The 15,576-nt window shown below is 41.5% G+C and overlaps 1 protein-coding gene across 1 annotated transcript in view; it reads right to left on the bottom strand.

The window, feature by feature from the left end:
* The window catches only part of URB1 (URB1 ribosome biogenesis homolog), a 53,502-nt gene extending 38,717 nt beyond the window's left edge, over positions 1–14,785 (bottom strand). The window contains exons 1-11 of the mRNA XM_055803221.1: positions 14,624–14,785; positions 14,153–14,292; positions 12,642–12,793; positions 10,445–10,577; positions 7,911–8,007; positions 6,375–6,460; positions 4,524–4,649; positions 3,629–3,759; positions 2,293–2,488; positions 966–1,103; positions 411–584 (exon numbers count right to left, since the gene is read on the bottom strand). Coding sequence (XP_055659196.1) covers positions 411–584; positions 966–1,103; positions 2,293–2,488; positions 3,629–3,759; positions 4,524–4,649; positions 6,375–6,460; positions 7,911–8,007; positions 10,445–10,577; positions 12,642–12,793; positions 14,153–14,292; positions 14,624–14,750 — 1,500 coding nt within the window. The 5' untranslated portion in view covers positions 14,751–14,785. The remainder of the gene's footprint in view (positions 1–410; positions 585–965; positions 1,104–2,292; positions 2,489–3,628; positions 3,760–4,523; positions 4,650–6,374; positions 6,461–7,910; positions 8,008–10,444; positions 10,578–12,641; positions 12,794–14,152; positions 14,293–14,623) is intronic.
* Between the last annotated feature and the right edge of the window lie 791 nt (positions 14,786–15,576).

The following is a 15,576-nucleotide window of genomic DNA, read 5'->3' as shown; positions in this document are numbered from 1 at the left end:
TCATCCACATGGTACATTTTCGACTCAAGTGCTACTTGTCTAGTAACTTCTAACTCCTAAGTTAGAAATAACTAAATCTGCTGGTGACAATTTACTTGAACCAGGAAGAGAATTTGCTTCCGAGCCTGCTCTTGGAATTCATTTGCAGCTCAATAGCTGTCAGTGTTACAAATCTGTCTCACAACAAAATTTTGTTTGCATTTCCATCAGCCAGCTGTGTTAGGAAAAGTAGTCTACTACCACACTAGTTATTAACACCTTTTAATCCACAGTCTTCCCCTCCCCTTGCCCAAAGATACTACTATCTCATGGCTCCCAGGCTACAACCACTGGGGAAAAAAGTGCAGAGAAGTAGTTACCTGCTGCAAAACAACTCATGTTAGACCCCAATTTTCTTTTTTATTTTGTACCTTGCTGATGGCTTCTCTGTACAGCTGTACAAATTCCTGCATCATTGACAGCGTAAAGATTTCTGACTTTTGCCAAGTTTCTTCATTCAAACAGTACTCAATATTCTTCAAGGCTCTTCTCAGAACCATTGATACGAGTGACAGTATGCTGTGCTTCACTACTGTGCTGGGTAACTAAAAGGAAGTCGAATTAATGACATTTCAGTGCTTTCTCTTACGCTTTGCACATAATCTGTACTATGAATATATGCTAAAATTTGTTAACAAATTATTTCCTAAACATTGGCTTGCAGGAAAGAATCTGTAGGTTTTCAGATTCCCAGCCTAAACAACTAGTGAGCATTGGCAGAACTGGTGCTTGAGAATGGCTCTTGGAAGCAGTATCGATGGGGTTTAATTAATTTTCCAGTGCTTCCCCAAGCCAGATTTATGCTGGGACAGACAATATAAAATGTATGCAGTCAACCAACTTAAAAAACTTCTTGGATGATGACACACTTAAACTATATTAACTGGGACAGAAAAATCCACTGACATACTATAGACTACTCTTACATTTAGTCCTTGGGTGAACATTATTTTATTGCACACTGCAGGAACTGTTGTTACCATCACCATAGAAAGCAACCTGGGAAGAGGAATAAACTCTGAAGTCTTAAAAGAATTGGAGATCTCTGGTTGAGCCTCATAGATCTGAAATAAAAATAACAATTTAATCAACATTGATATAGTCCAGTAGAAAACAGCTTCTTCTGGGGAGCATTTCACAGAAACATTCTGACTTGTCAAAAGTAATGACAGCACTAAACACCAATTTCTACACAGCAATGCTACAGAGCACGCCCCAGACTCCTATTCAACTAAATGGAACACCTGTACGCGACCTGCATCCCTGCTAAAGGCCACCCCTTTTCAACAAACAAGACTACAGATCCTACTTGCCCATTTTAAGCTAAACAAAGAGGCCAAGGAACACTCAGAAAGGACAAAGTTCTAGCTGACTTTCAATGCTGCTGCCACTCAAAAAACATTATCACGATGTTTTCCACTGTTTCTTATACCAATTCCTTCTTTCTCCATTTAGTTAAATGTTTATACAGCCTCCTGCTCTAAGTATAGCTTTTTACAGAAAGACCATCCAACTCAGTCTATGTATACACTTTTTAAAGCAGCTGTGGCTTTGAGCCATGGCTCATTATCCTCAGCACCCACAGAAAACAGGATGCCATTTTCCCCCCCTCCATTTACCATCTTCAACATTTAACAGCATCCTGTTGCTTCTTTCCTAACATACCCACGGTAATTGATGGTGTTATTTCAGAACCATTAAGTCCTTCCTGTTTAGCTCACTTAAACCTCAGTCACCTAACTTCCCCACTGCTGGACTAGTTTGTTTTTAAAATCATCATTTATGAAATATTATGCCTGTCTGCTTTCCAGTGATTTCAATAAACTCTAAAGCACCGTGCATTTACAGCTGTGAACACAATACATCTTCAGACATGTGAGTTTCCTCTGATACAGAACAGCTGCTTCTGAACCAAAACCAAAAAAACCTACTCCCTGATCCTCAGCTTAGTTCCTCTAAAAATCAATGAAATTTTGTTCTTTGGCACTAGAAGACCCCAGATAAATAAATGAATTCAGAGTTAGTTTATACCTAACATGGCCACACCACAGGCTGGCCTGGCTCTGTACTGCACAGTACCCAACAACTGTAACAAATTTTCTATAGGAATATATGGAAATTTCTTCTTTCCTATTCCAATTTTGTGTAATTCTGCACTACTGTTTAACAAAAACTACTTTTGATTTTTGGAGAGGAAAGTTCTGGAATTGCATATTTCTGTGGAGAGGTGGTGTGCATCATTCATACTCTTACCTTTTTGAGTAACTTCATATTGTCCATCCAGGCAGACTTCTGTCTGGGAACAAAGGAATACTGGGTCTCCTTAAAGTATCTACTCAATAAATCTGGGCATACTTTAAGAATATTCACCATGAGATCAGCAACCATTTCATCTTCTGTTGCAGTTTTTAAACCAAGCAGAAAGTGCAGAAGCACCACATTTCCTCCTCTATTAAAGACAAAAACACACTTTCAGAAAGAAATAGTTATTTCAATACTTTACATGTGATGCTAACTCTGCAACTCCTCTAACTGTTGCTGGGATAAATTCAAGGCAAGACCTCTCACACTGCTAGTATAATTTCTGAGTTTATACTCAGAAAAGTAAGAACATCAATTTGCCATGTTTCCTGCATGACAAACTTTAATTACTTTTAATTAAAACCACAATGTTTCAGAAATATTCAAACCAAGCTTCACAAAGGTACAAATGTAGAATTAAAACTTTAATATTAAGACTTGGAAGTATTTTCTGTGGTCTTCCACCACTTTTTATTTTTAAAGTGTTCATCTCTATGTCCCTAAACAAAGTAAGAATACTGCAGATACCAGACAAATACCAGTTAAAATTTTGCTCAAAGCAAGAAACAACCTGCTCTAGCACTGCTCAGTATCAGTACCTGCTACTACAATCTATCATCTTCTTTGCCCAGCTAATGTAATGAAGCACAAACCCACCCAAAGAAAATCCCTCCATGGAATTACAAGGGTCTCAATTATTTTTCTAGCAGTCATAATCTTAGTGCACATATATTTTAAATAGTTAGCAAATAGAAACAGTAGGGTAAACAGATGCTTCCAGATTAGGGTTGCAGGCCAAATTCTGGCACTACTGGAATCCACGTCAGCATTTTGCTAAAATCTAGAATAAACCACACCTGGTTCTACAAAATGTAAATTAGACTAGGTATTTTACCACCATCTGGTTAACATTGCAGTTTTGATGTTTTATTGTCACATTAAAAAAAATAAGTATCTATGCTTCAAAATCACAAAAGACTTTCTATTTATTTATACTCAGATATGGCTCAGAGAAACACAACCTTCACCTAAGCTCCTACAAACAGGCAGAGCGCTCTCTACTCTAGTACACTGAGGTATAAGGAGATCCAATAGTTTGATCTTGGGAAGTTAAAAATTAAAACAACAAAAAGCCCAACGTATTTCTTCCGTATGCCACAGAAGAAAGAGATGGAAGCAGAACTCAGTAAAGTTACTTGCAAAGGGAAGGGCAGACAAGATAACTACTGAGGTGTCTCTTGTTCCTAGCACAAAACTCACATACAATCTCAGCCATCTGGTGACTTACTTGCCAGAAGTTCCAAGACTTGGATCATAGAAAGTTATACCATGTTTCAGGGAGCAGCAGAGGTCCATTAAGAAATTATGAACAAGTTCCCGTACCATCATCCTTCCCACCTCTTCAGAACCTTGAGGCACCTATAAAAATCAAAAAGGAGTAAAAAAGGCGTACGCCTTTTGGTATCACAGAAGGAAAATCTTCCACCAATTTCACTCCAGATTTTAAAAAGCTCCTTTTACAGAAATGCTAAAACAGCTTGGCTTTTGTTCAGATTAACAAGTTTCCATTTCTGTATTAGACATATTAAATATTACAATACTTCTGGTATCAAGGAAAGCAAACCTCAAAAATTTAGGTACAAATGTACTACCTGCAGATCATTACTGATTCAGGGCATTTGCTAAGTCGTCAGACAGTAAAAGACAGAGAAAAGTCAAGCTAAAGAAAAGTAGTGATATAAAACATTTAAATACGGCAGGGCTACCCTGGGACTTCGAAGTCAAGGATCTAGTATTTAATCTGAAATAACCAACTTTCAACCATCCAAGCCAGGTTCACTATAAGGAAGTTCCAAAAGACAAAAAAAAAAAAAAATATCACTGAAGCCTTCAGCATAAAGCATGTGAAACAAGCATGCGTGTGGTTTTTGGGCCAGTTTGGCAGAAGATGGAACTTTAATATCAGGCAAGAAAGGCAGACAGCTGACAATGCACTGAACATGCCAACACTTCCAACACTTCCAGGAAAGGTGAGGCATCAGTGCCATTACAGTCACAACCAGGAGCTGTGAGCTGTTTCAAAACTTGTGGGCTGCAAGAGCTGGCGGGGGGGGGGGGGGGGGGGGCAGGGGGTGGAAAGGCAGGACAAGGACTAGGAGTTACAAAGAAATAAATTACCAGACCTTCAAATCCCCAGGGCTGACATCAGTAATCCCATTCCACCGGTAAAGTGACGCAATGTGAATCAACATTTCCGCAGTAAAAAAGCGCACCTTCTGGGTTTTGGTGATATTTTTATTTTGAATCACCTGAAAACAACAAGAGAAAAAAACCACAAGCAATTCTAGTTATGGCAAGTTATCACTAAATAATGGCAAATTAGCAACACCATTCTCATACACACACAGCTCACTCTCCTCACTACAGCTGCCTGTCCTGTTAACACTGTTTTCACACGTAGGACCATGATGAAGCCATAGGACTCTATCAACTTCTACACACTGCACGTACTTGACAGGACAGACTTTCAAGTTCAACTAAAGAGCACAGAACCTATTTAGAGTAGCACAGCCACAGACTAGGATCATGGAAACCTGCTGGCAGATAGTAGAACTTGCTACAAAAGATGTTTGAATGAAAAGGAAAACACAGTGCAGGAACTTCTCAACAGTTCTACTGCATTCTCCTGTCTGCAGTTTTTTACTTCTCATTTTCCTTGCTAAACTGAAGGAGTCATACAGTGTGTTAGATTTCATCAACAACATATCCATACATGACGTATGATTGCCAATGGGAAAAGCTTAATTTAGAAAACAGTTTCAAGGAGGTTTATTTTACATTTAAATGGGTTTTTTTCTTCTTCTAAGGTTATTGCAACAGAACAATGAAAAAATATTTTTGGCTTTAGATTGTCAGTTGTGAACAGCCTGAGTGTGAGGCAGGCTCTTATAGTTACACTCTAAATTTGAAACTATTTTTTCTTCATTCTCTCAGTTGATCATACAACAGCATGTGCAGCATTGATACAGTTCACTACAGTAATTCAAAACAGAAGTTCAAAAATCATAGATACTGGAATTAAAAATATTTTTTTAAATATTCTTATAGAAATAAAATAAATCTCTGGGTTAGTTGCTGTACCCACAGCAGCAACAAGCCGGTGCATCACAGTGAAAGAGGCACAGCCACACTCTGAAGCTAACAAACAACAGAGCACAGGAAAGGCAGTTGAGAGTAAACCAACTCTCACACCTTTCAGCAATTCCCGCTTTCAAATTTTTGGTCTCAGCACTCTGTATCACAAGGTTATTTCTGTCTGCTATGAAAGAACCAGAAAAAAAAAACTTCAAGGTGGGGCAGACTTACCTCTCCAGTAGTACTTTGTGATAGGTGGAATGTACCCTTTCTTTTTCACAGAAACTTCTCTGATCTTGGGAAGACAGTTTTATAAGACTTTCCTTTTTCTCTCCTCCACCGTGAAATACCTTTGACCAAATTTATCTCTTGCAGCAGAAACCTTGCCATCCCAACGGTAAGCAAGTCCAAAGAACAGCTAACCAGGACCACAGGATGCAGCCTCAACAGAGCCCCACCAAGACTGTTTGGGGAATGGTACCACGCACCCTTCGACTGCAACCAGATAGCTCCTAGGAACCCCTTTTCATGTCACAGTCCCCATACTAAAATCACACAAAATCTTTCTTCTCCTGGAAAGAAGATTGCATGTCATTACCTAGCTCAGAGCTAACAAACCTACTCAAATCTAGCTGACCTCACCATTTTGGTGACTTCCTTTAAAAATGGGCATTGGAAAAGTATAACAAGCTTAGATCCTGAAACAATAACACAGCCAAGTTATCAACCTCCAACAAATATTATCAGTAATGGACACACTGGCAAACTTTCAGCAGCAGCGGCAGCACAGTACCAACATCTTAAGGAGTTGTATGTTTCATGAAAAATTACTGCAAAACTGTTTCCAGCAACAAAGAAAATAAAAAATGAGACAATGCAGTTTCAGGGGTATATCGTACCTTAGTTCTCAGTGTGGAAAGTAGAAGATTGATGGTAGAAACTTTGTCTTCCTTTATTTCAGAGCGAAAAATATCCGGAATGAAATCTAAGAAGACATTTCAAATGTTAAGTGAAAACATGAAAGCTATTTTCATACTGAAATGCTTCAGGGAATTCATACCCATTTCTCTTCAATGTCAGATTATTTACCTGTTACATTTAAGAATGAACCAAAAGGCTGCAATCAGAGTTCAGAAGGGTGGCAAGTCTGTAACTACAGTGATGAGCAAGTAATGCTGCCAAACCTACTCTTATTGTAACTAGCTGATTTGCCAACTTGGTTATTAACACTTACTGCAACAGTATCTGTCAATTTCAAATATATTTCAGGCCCCAAGGTGCTATGCAGTATTTAACCCGAGTAAATGCCTAGCCTTTCCATTGAAGGACTCACAGTTGTTCTGCTGAGTGATTCTCAAGTATTTGGAGGTTACATCTCCAACTACATGCATCATCTTTTGGCTCACCTGTGCATCCCAAAGTTAGAGAACTTCAGTTTATAGAGAACTTAAGTATCTCAGATGGGAATGAAAGCCAGCTGTTCTGACTGGATCTAGGTGTGCGCTACCACTCCCTGTCCTGAAAGAACGTAACAACTGCAAGCAATTAAAAGAAATCCACAGCCCCCAGGGTAGCACGAATAGAAGTAAATAATTACGGCCTGTTCTCTCTCCCCTCACCGTAGAAGAAATGAATTGCTGTGGGCTAATGACAACTTTCTTTTTTTTTTTTAAGTATTTCTAGATCCCTTCTGAATTCTTCCAAAACCTTACCAAGGGTTGCAATTCACAACTTGAGAAACATCAGCAGTAGATTTCAAATCACTAAAGTCAAGAGAAGTTTTACATTATCTTCAGCACATAAGGGATCAAGTATTAATACGTATATGTAGGATTCAACTTTCTGGAGTCTTTTCTTTGTCAGTCCAGTTTGAACTCCTTCTCTAAGAGATATTGGTGTAATACTCTTGGACTGCACTCCCATGTAATGCCTCCATAAGGGATGCAAAGGACATTACACTGGTCTCCTGAATCACTGACAAAGAGCAGTCTAATGGAATACACAACAATTGCCCTGCATGAGGATAGAAAGGACACTAAAGTACACACAATCTTTAAAACTTAAAAAAAAAAAAATTAATGCAACGTATCCACTGTTACTGTGCTACAAGCAAGGCCGGAGGTCATGAATTTTTTTCTGCTTATTAACTCTATGGCCTCAAAGTTATATTACATTTACCTTGTCACCAATGGCTTTCTATTCTTGCAGTGTTTGCAAATAACAAGCATTATTTTCAAGAAGAGGCACTCACTAGAATACTGAAGTTTTAAAGCTTGTCAGGTAGTAAGATTAGAAATATCTTAGAATATATCTTAGAAATACTTTTTATCTTATTAGTGCTGTTTAACTGATTTACAATTTGAATTACCTCATGTTTATTATCATCTATAAAAGACTCTGCCTTAAAAAAAGAAACACAAGCAACTGTGAAGTACCTTTTAGTTCCAGCATCTGTGTCAAGATTGCATTGTCACCAGCAATTAAAAAGGAGAGAGCAAACTGAATATAGGCCATACGGACATCAGTTCTCCCCTAAAAAAGATGAGAGGCACTAGTAGCATACAGATTGTACACAACTGCAAAATTAATACCGCAACAATTTATTATACTTTTAAGTACCATAAACAGGTAAATTAAAAAATAATGTAAACATGTTGGACACAGCCACACACACACTTACATGTAATACATCCACAGTACATTCATTTAAGAAACTTCATGCATTAAGCAGATCACAGTCTGTTAGTTAACATTAAAAAGGAAGGTATCCTAGTTCACATATTTTTCAATTCTCGATATGTGAGATAGGTTATAAATAAATTAAAAAAACATTAACAGTAATTCCCTGCCAAACCCTGTACACACACCACTCAACATCCTCACTTCTGGATGCACTACTGGGTACACAGGACAATTCACAAAAATACTCAAGAACAGTAATGACAGTAGCGCTGCTGCCATTTCTTACTATATAGGCTTCCAGAGCAACGTCAGCCTTGGGGAATCTTGCAGCTTGTTGCCATCTTGGAGCTACAGTACATTACACACGTCTCTCAGCTATCACAGCTGCGCATGGAGCTACCCAGGTAAACTTAGAACAGCTAAAAAAAGGCCCTTTAAAAAGGGGCTAATTGTTATAAAACTACAAATTCTGGCACAGTGGAAGCAGTGAAAACTTTGCCTGAAGAAGGATCGTAGAATATGAACAAAAAGTCATAGAATGGTTTGGGTTGGAACGGACCTTACAGATCATCTAGTTCCAACCTTCCACTATGGTCAGGGACACCTGCCACCAGACCAGGTTGCTCAAAGCCCCGTCCAGCCTGGCCTTGGACACTGCCAGGGATGGGGCATCCACAGCTTCTCTGGGCAACCTGTGCCAGTGCCTCACCACCCTCACAGTAAAGAACTACTTCCTTATATGTAATCTAAATCTGCCCTCTTTCAGTTTAAAACCATTACCCCTCATCCTATCACTACCTTCCCTGATAAAGAGTCCCTCCCGATTTATAATTTTTGAAACGTACTGCGCAAAATTGAATTGTGTGTAAAAATGCCTGAAAGAAGATACTGACTAGCCTAAACATAAGGCAGAAGCAACTCATGAAGGGTTGAAAGAATAAATAAAGAGAAAGAAAAAAGATTTTGCTGTAAGCTTTGGGCCTGATATCTTTGTATTAAAAATTCACCTCTGATAGCCAGTTGTGATATCATCATTTCACTGAAAGCTGAGCAAGACCTTTAATCCATTTTTGGAAACTTTCTTTCTTGTAGGTTACTAGCTACAAGTAGCTACACAAACTCTAACAAGTTTGTGGTCAAAGGCTACATCCAAGCATTTAAATTTAAGGGGTGGAGGTAATCCTAAAGACAAATTCTGCAGAAAGGTCAAAAAACATGAGATCTGACATTCTAAAAGGGTTTCAGGGAAAAAGGTAAGTGTTTGGGGTTTTGCCTTCTACTTGTTTGCTTTATATATAAAGTCTCATTTGTTACCGCAGATGGCACAAACCCAACACAAATGTACACACTCATTCTGCAAGTCATCTTTAAAACCTAGAAACAATTTATCAGCATTGAAAATACCAGACTTACTATACATACACTTGTATTTGGAATAACATAAATATTCTTGCTCTAAAACACTGCTTCAGGTCAACTCTGATTATTTTTAGCAAATGGAGAGGAAACAAGAAATAAAGTTCTTTTTGGAAAAAGAGAGCTGAGTTTTTCTACTCACTCACAAACCCTCCTTCAGCATTTGCACCAAAAGATTGTTTAAAACTCTTGGTTATATTTTTAAATGCAATTACTCTGACTGTACTAGTATTGGGCAAAATCTTCTCCCCATTAAAACAACTGCAGAACCTCCAACTTCCATTTATTTCAGTGGGACCAAAGTCCAATCCTTGCACTGGAAAAAAGACTGAGCTCTTCTCAAACATATCATTGAATAGTTTTCAAAAGTTTACCATCACTTTCACTCCATTTCAGACATTAAAAGGGTAGCCCACAGAAACTATACATTTATATTTCACCACAGCTTATTAGAAACAGTCAAGGCACTTCAACGTGTTGCAGAAATTCTACAATGCACTGTAGAAACAAGGTTATCCTGAGAAGCTCAGCACCCTGACAAGATGAGAAAGAGCAGCATGGGATAGAAGACGAAGCAAGCTCCACCTCAAGGGTGCATACCACCCCTCCCATTATTGCAGATACTCAGAAACATTCCCTGGAGATTTCTTATATAAGTAGACAGGAAGCTCTCTCCCCACAGATCAGTTCTGCTGCCAATTAGAAACAATCAAGAAGCATTTCAGCCTGACACAGGACAGGAAGGGAAGAGGTAAGTTACTGCAGATAAAAATGCAGCAGACCAGCAACAGCTTAGTTTTAAATACTTGGCAGAAGAAAACTGTTGGGAGCCATGGCATAGCATTTCATGGCACACAGTGACTTGATTTACCTTCTTACATCTTTTTTTCAATAATCCAGGCAGAAATTTATTATTGAAATCGAAATGGCTAAACACATCCCTTGCTGAATCTGGCCCCTGAGCCACCATTGCTGACAACAGGGTAAGGCACAGTCGGCTCATCCTAAAATGAAATGCAGAGGAAAACCTGCAGGTTATTTCCAAGATGACAGCTATACAACCAGCCAAATCAAGATATTAAAATTTAGACCTTTTTCCTGTAAAAGAAATGACCCCACTCCACCTCCAATACCCACCCAAGCCCTCAGGAGTTTCAGGCATGAAGCAGTTCTAAGTCAGTCCCAACACAAGCAACCAAGACAACCATTAGGAAAGCATCCCTGCAAAGCTCTCACTGCAGTTGATGGGAGCTTTAGATGAATATGTAAACAACCATTTTAACGGCAATCACAACACAGATTTAGGCCAAACACAAAGGTCATTCCTCTATTCACAAAGAACTTTAGTTGTCTTTGTGAACAGTCTATTTCTGCAAGCATGTGTCTTGGACAGAGCCCCCAGTCCTGCAAATGTTTATGTGTCTGCTGCCACAATCAGGTCCACAGGAGCTACAGCCAATGCTGAAGTTACAGATGCCACAGCATAGGCTGAAGACTGCATTTTTTGTGTTTTAGCTATGTGACAGAGGTTTTCTTCAGTTGAAGTATGAAGCATGGCCTTGTCATGAACTCAATTCCATTATCTACACTCAGTTTTGATTCTTGCTCACTGACCACTGGGAAAATTTGCCTGAGAAAATAGAAGAGAAGTTAAAATAACAGAAAACATAATTTCAGGCAGTGACGGCAACTGGGAAGAAGGGGAAAGGGAAGAAGGGAAAAGGGAATGTCTATTTATATTCTTCCCAAAAATAAAGCTGTAATGAGAGGCTGGATATTCACCTTATAAAGTAGGATAAAAGAAGAAAGTGCCAAAAATTAACAACTCATAAATTCTTAAAAGTTTGCCATTTATTTCAATGGGAACATGACAGAGCTGTTAGGTACAAGTCTGCAGACCTCTATCACCTGAACAGCCACTACACTACCCATTAAGGGGTTTGGAATCTGTCCATCATGTTGCAGTCATGAACAATCTGCAAGAAAGCCGTAGATTAAAGCTGAGATCCCATTTGGACATACCACCACAATAAAATCCCTTTGCACATCAAAAAGGTAGCACAAAAAAAGCAGATCAGAATATCATCAGAAATCTGAAGCCTTCTCTATGCAGGTTCTGGAAGGATTACTCCAAAAGCAGTGACCTTTAAATGCTTAAGTAGTGCAGATCTTGCATAGTTTCAAAATTTACTTAAAATATACCTATCAACCCATATCTGAGATTCTATGTACAGTCAAAATGCTTGTTACAATAAGATAAACTGAGTGGTGCAGGAAGCATGGTTGTGCTCAAGAACTGGAAAACAGAAAACGCTTTTCTAATTCTGGCCTGTTCAAAGACTGAAAGACAAATCATTGGCTCTAGACAAGTGATTTCCAGTCTCTGTTTCTTTCTCTCCCTTCTTCTTCCTCCCATGTTTGTATTAAAACGTCTCTGGCACTTGGAACTTCTCAAACCCTGTCCATGGAGCATGAAAAATTGTTGTTTAAGACTGGACTAAGTAACACATGAGTGCTTCAATCAGGTTAAATGGCCTTAGACTGAAGAGACAGGGAAAATCAGAGGAAAACCCATTCTAAAAGAAAAAAAGCAAACTACTATAAACATGGAAATCTGACTACAAAAAATACAGGGAAATAAAAGACTCAAGAGCAGCTCTTCTTGCCATCACAAGATAGACTGCTCAGCCTTGTGAACTATGAGAAAGCCTGCTCCTATCTGTTCCATGTAGTACATTTCACTTCATAAACCAAGCAGCACTGAAATAACAGGACTCAAGGTACCACCCACTTTACCTCTCACTAGGACAGGCGCAACTGACGAAAACAACAGCCTCGGGGAAGTATTATATAGCATGAGATTGTGTCTTGTACCAAAGCTTCCACCTTGCAAAGACTTTCATGTGCAATTATTCTATGAAATGTCATCAGCATCATTAAATAAAAGTGGATTATTAGCAATAAGTCAACCTGAATATTGCAACATCTTGTACACGTGTGCAAGAGCCATACAGCCCCTCGCGATCAGCTAACAAGAGATTCTCCAAAACAGTATGGAGAAGCCTTACCTGTGATTTTCAGAATACAAAGCAGCATAGACCAATCTCATGTAGGAATGAATCAACTTTTTTACTATGTTCATTCCCACAACAGAAAAATGGGAGAGGTCACTGGCTGTCCTCAGTAAAATGGCTTCTAGAGCTTGAAAGATTAACAGCATCTGAAAGACACAGAAATACGTTAGTATCTGTCAGTGTCAGGTCCAGTTTGAATGATTAGCTGAGCAAACAGTAGTAAACTGTTAAAAAAAAAAAAAAAAAGAGTAACCCCACCACAAGAGGAACATATGAAGGTGGAATTAGCTTCTGAATTCACCCCCAAATTAATGCTTCTTGGATTAGTTCTGAAAGTGCAAATTTTCAAGGAAGCCCCTATACAGATACTACATGAAAGACCAGAGAACCACAGGAGGTCAGCTGACTCCTCTTTTCAGTTGCTTAACTCATGCAATTCAGTAGTCCGAAGGGATAACTTCTGCTAGAAAACGAAGCCAACGTGCTGACTGAAGGCCTGTAAAACCCTATACAAATAAACTGAATGTAAAAAAGGGTCCCTCCTCACCTGTGAATTGAGACCTGCATGCATATGCATGATTTATCTACATATGCACAACAGCTGCTTCTGGGGATGCAAACACAGACCGCACTGCAAATCTCAGTACAGGCTGATGGATCTTAAAGGCCCTTTTCAAGCTGGAGACCAAGGCCTAGGGCTAATGAACCAATGCTTTAAGAGACAACTGCTATTAAGTGCACAATGAAACATGCTGGAGAAAACCATCTGAGCTCCTTCACTCTTGAATTGAGTCCTTCTAGATGAATCCAGAGTCCGCATGGCACTGGAACTGTATTCATGACATGTATTAGCCCCTCTTAGTAAAAGGGTCTTGAAGCAAGCATGTCATCAAACACAACAAAGATTGTCATCGCACAGACAAAAATGATAATTTAAGGCAAGGACCAACAAGTGGGGGTTAAGAACACTATCCAATTTTATGTTGTAAGTAGACTTAAGTTAATAATGCTCCCCCCACAGTGGAAAAAAAATAATTCCTTAATTCATTCATCATGTTCTGATGAGCAAAAACTATGCCCAGCTCAGATGAGAAATATGAGGTCAACTCCACCAGTGGCTTCTTAGAAATATTGATGAGGGAGACGTCTAGTTATCTAAAAATAATTACTTTCACTGGACTAGGTTTTTTTGTTTGTTTGCTTAACTGCTTCTGTTGACCCTCTTATTTCACAGATGGTCTTTTGATAACATTTAGAGAACCTCAAGAGCTTGGTTTTGGCAAGACTACTGGTTGTGCATATCATTTAATCCAGGACCATCTTTGCACTGAAAAGGGCATTTCCCACTGCCACTGTGACATCCAGGGAGAGGAAAAACACCAACAAACCAACCCATACCACATCACCAGAGCTATTCACGCTGCAAAGCATTTATTCAGCAGTTCCTCTCCCAGTCGGGATGCACAGTGACAGGTGTTAAACTACAACACCCACGGCAAACTTACTTCATTTTCAGGTTTCCTTTCTCCATCCAGAAGTTTGAATATTTCAGCACACTCCATGGAAATTTTAAGGTATCCCTCCACGACATCATATATTTCAGGTGACGGCAGCGTCTTAGCAACAGAGACGAAGGTCTCCAGACCTGTGGTGAGAGAGTTTCAGGCAGGGACCCACCGCCCGGCCTGGGACAGGCCACGAGCTGCCCCCAGGGCCCCGGTCGGCGGCGGGCCCACGCCCCGCGGGAGCAGCACGTGCCCGCGGTACCGTAACCGCAATCGCCACCATCATCACCGCCGTCATGCCCACGACGTCGCTCCGGTGGCAGGAGAAGTCTCCGGGGTCCCCGCGGAGCCGCTCTGCGCCGGCGGAGCACGCCTTTACCTCAGGACCGCACCGCACCGCCGGGCACGGCCACAGCGCTGCACCGGCCGGCACGCCGGCCGCCCCCCGCCCGGCCCGGCCCGGCCCCTCACCCTTCCCGGCGGTGGCGGGGTCCCGCAGCAGCGCCTTGAAGCGGGCGCCGTTGAACTCCTCCTCCTCAAGACAGGCTCGCTTGGCCGCCGGTGGGCCGGCCGCGGTCACGCTGCCGCGCTTCGCCATGGTGCTACCACCGCCCCGCGAGGGCCGCCCCGGAAGCGGCCTTGGTAGCGGCGCCGCGCCCCGGCAGGAAGCGGCAGCGGAACGGGCCGCCTCCCCGCTGCCAGCGAGGGGCAGGGGCGCCCGGGCCCTGAGCGGAGGGGGCGGCGCGGGGCCGCGGCTCTCCCGCCCTCAGAAGCTGAGGCCCGGCTGCAGCAGCAGCCTCTCCAGCCCCCGCCCGTCCCGGGCTGATCTCTCTGCTTGAGACCGCCCGGCCTTGCCGCTCCTCCCGCCGCTAACCCAGCTGCCTTGCGGCTCGTAGTGAGCACGCTGCCCCGCCTGCCCTTCGGGGCTTTCCTGGTGGAAAATGGCCCCGCTCCGAACACCCCCCCTCGCTGGCACGGGGGTAGTTTTGTGAGAGAGCCGCGGGCACTTGGGCGCTCGCCTTTGCGGATGGACCCGACCCTGTCACACGTTTCAGTTGGTGCCTCCTTGCCCGAAACAGCCCTGTGCGGTGCGGTTGTTGCCTGTCAGCCAACCGCCCCGCCTCCCCCGTGGGGCATTCGTTCCCCGGGGCAAAAAGCAAAGCCACTTCGTACGTGTACCTGCATAAAAGCATAAACTACCCCTTTGCGTGTTCCACCATTTAGGTTGGAAAAGGCCTCTCAGGTCATGAAGTCCAACCGCTAACCCAGGACTGCCAAGTCCACCACTAAACCATGTCACTAAGCACCGCTTCTATGTGTTTTTTTAAAGGCCTCCCTGAGCGGCCTGTCTCTTCCAACACCTGACCACGCTTTCAGCGAAGATATTCTTCCTAACACCTGATCCAAACCTCCCCTGATGCAAC

This window comes from Falco peregrinus, chromosome 4 (assembly GCF_023634155.1).
Source record: "Falco peregrinus isolate bFalPer1 chromosome 4, bFalPer1.pri, whole genome shotgun sequence".
NCBI classification, from domain to species: domain Eukaryota; kingdom Metazoa; phylum Chordata; class Aves; order Falconiformes; family Falconidae; genus Falco; species Falco peregrinus.
The sequence above is the reverse complement of the archived record's forward strand: the minus strand, read 5'-3'. Positions and strand labels throughout refer to the sequence as shown.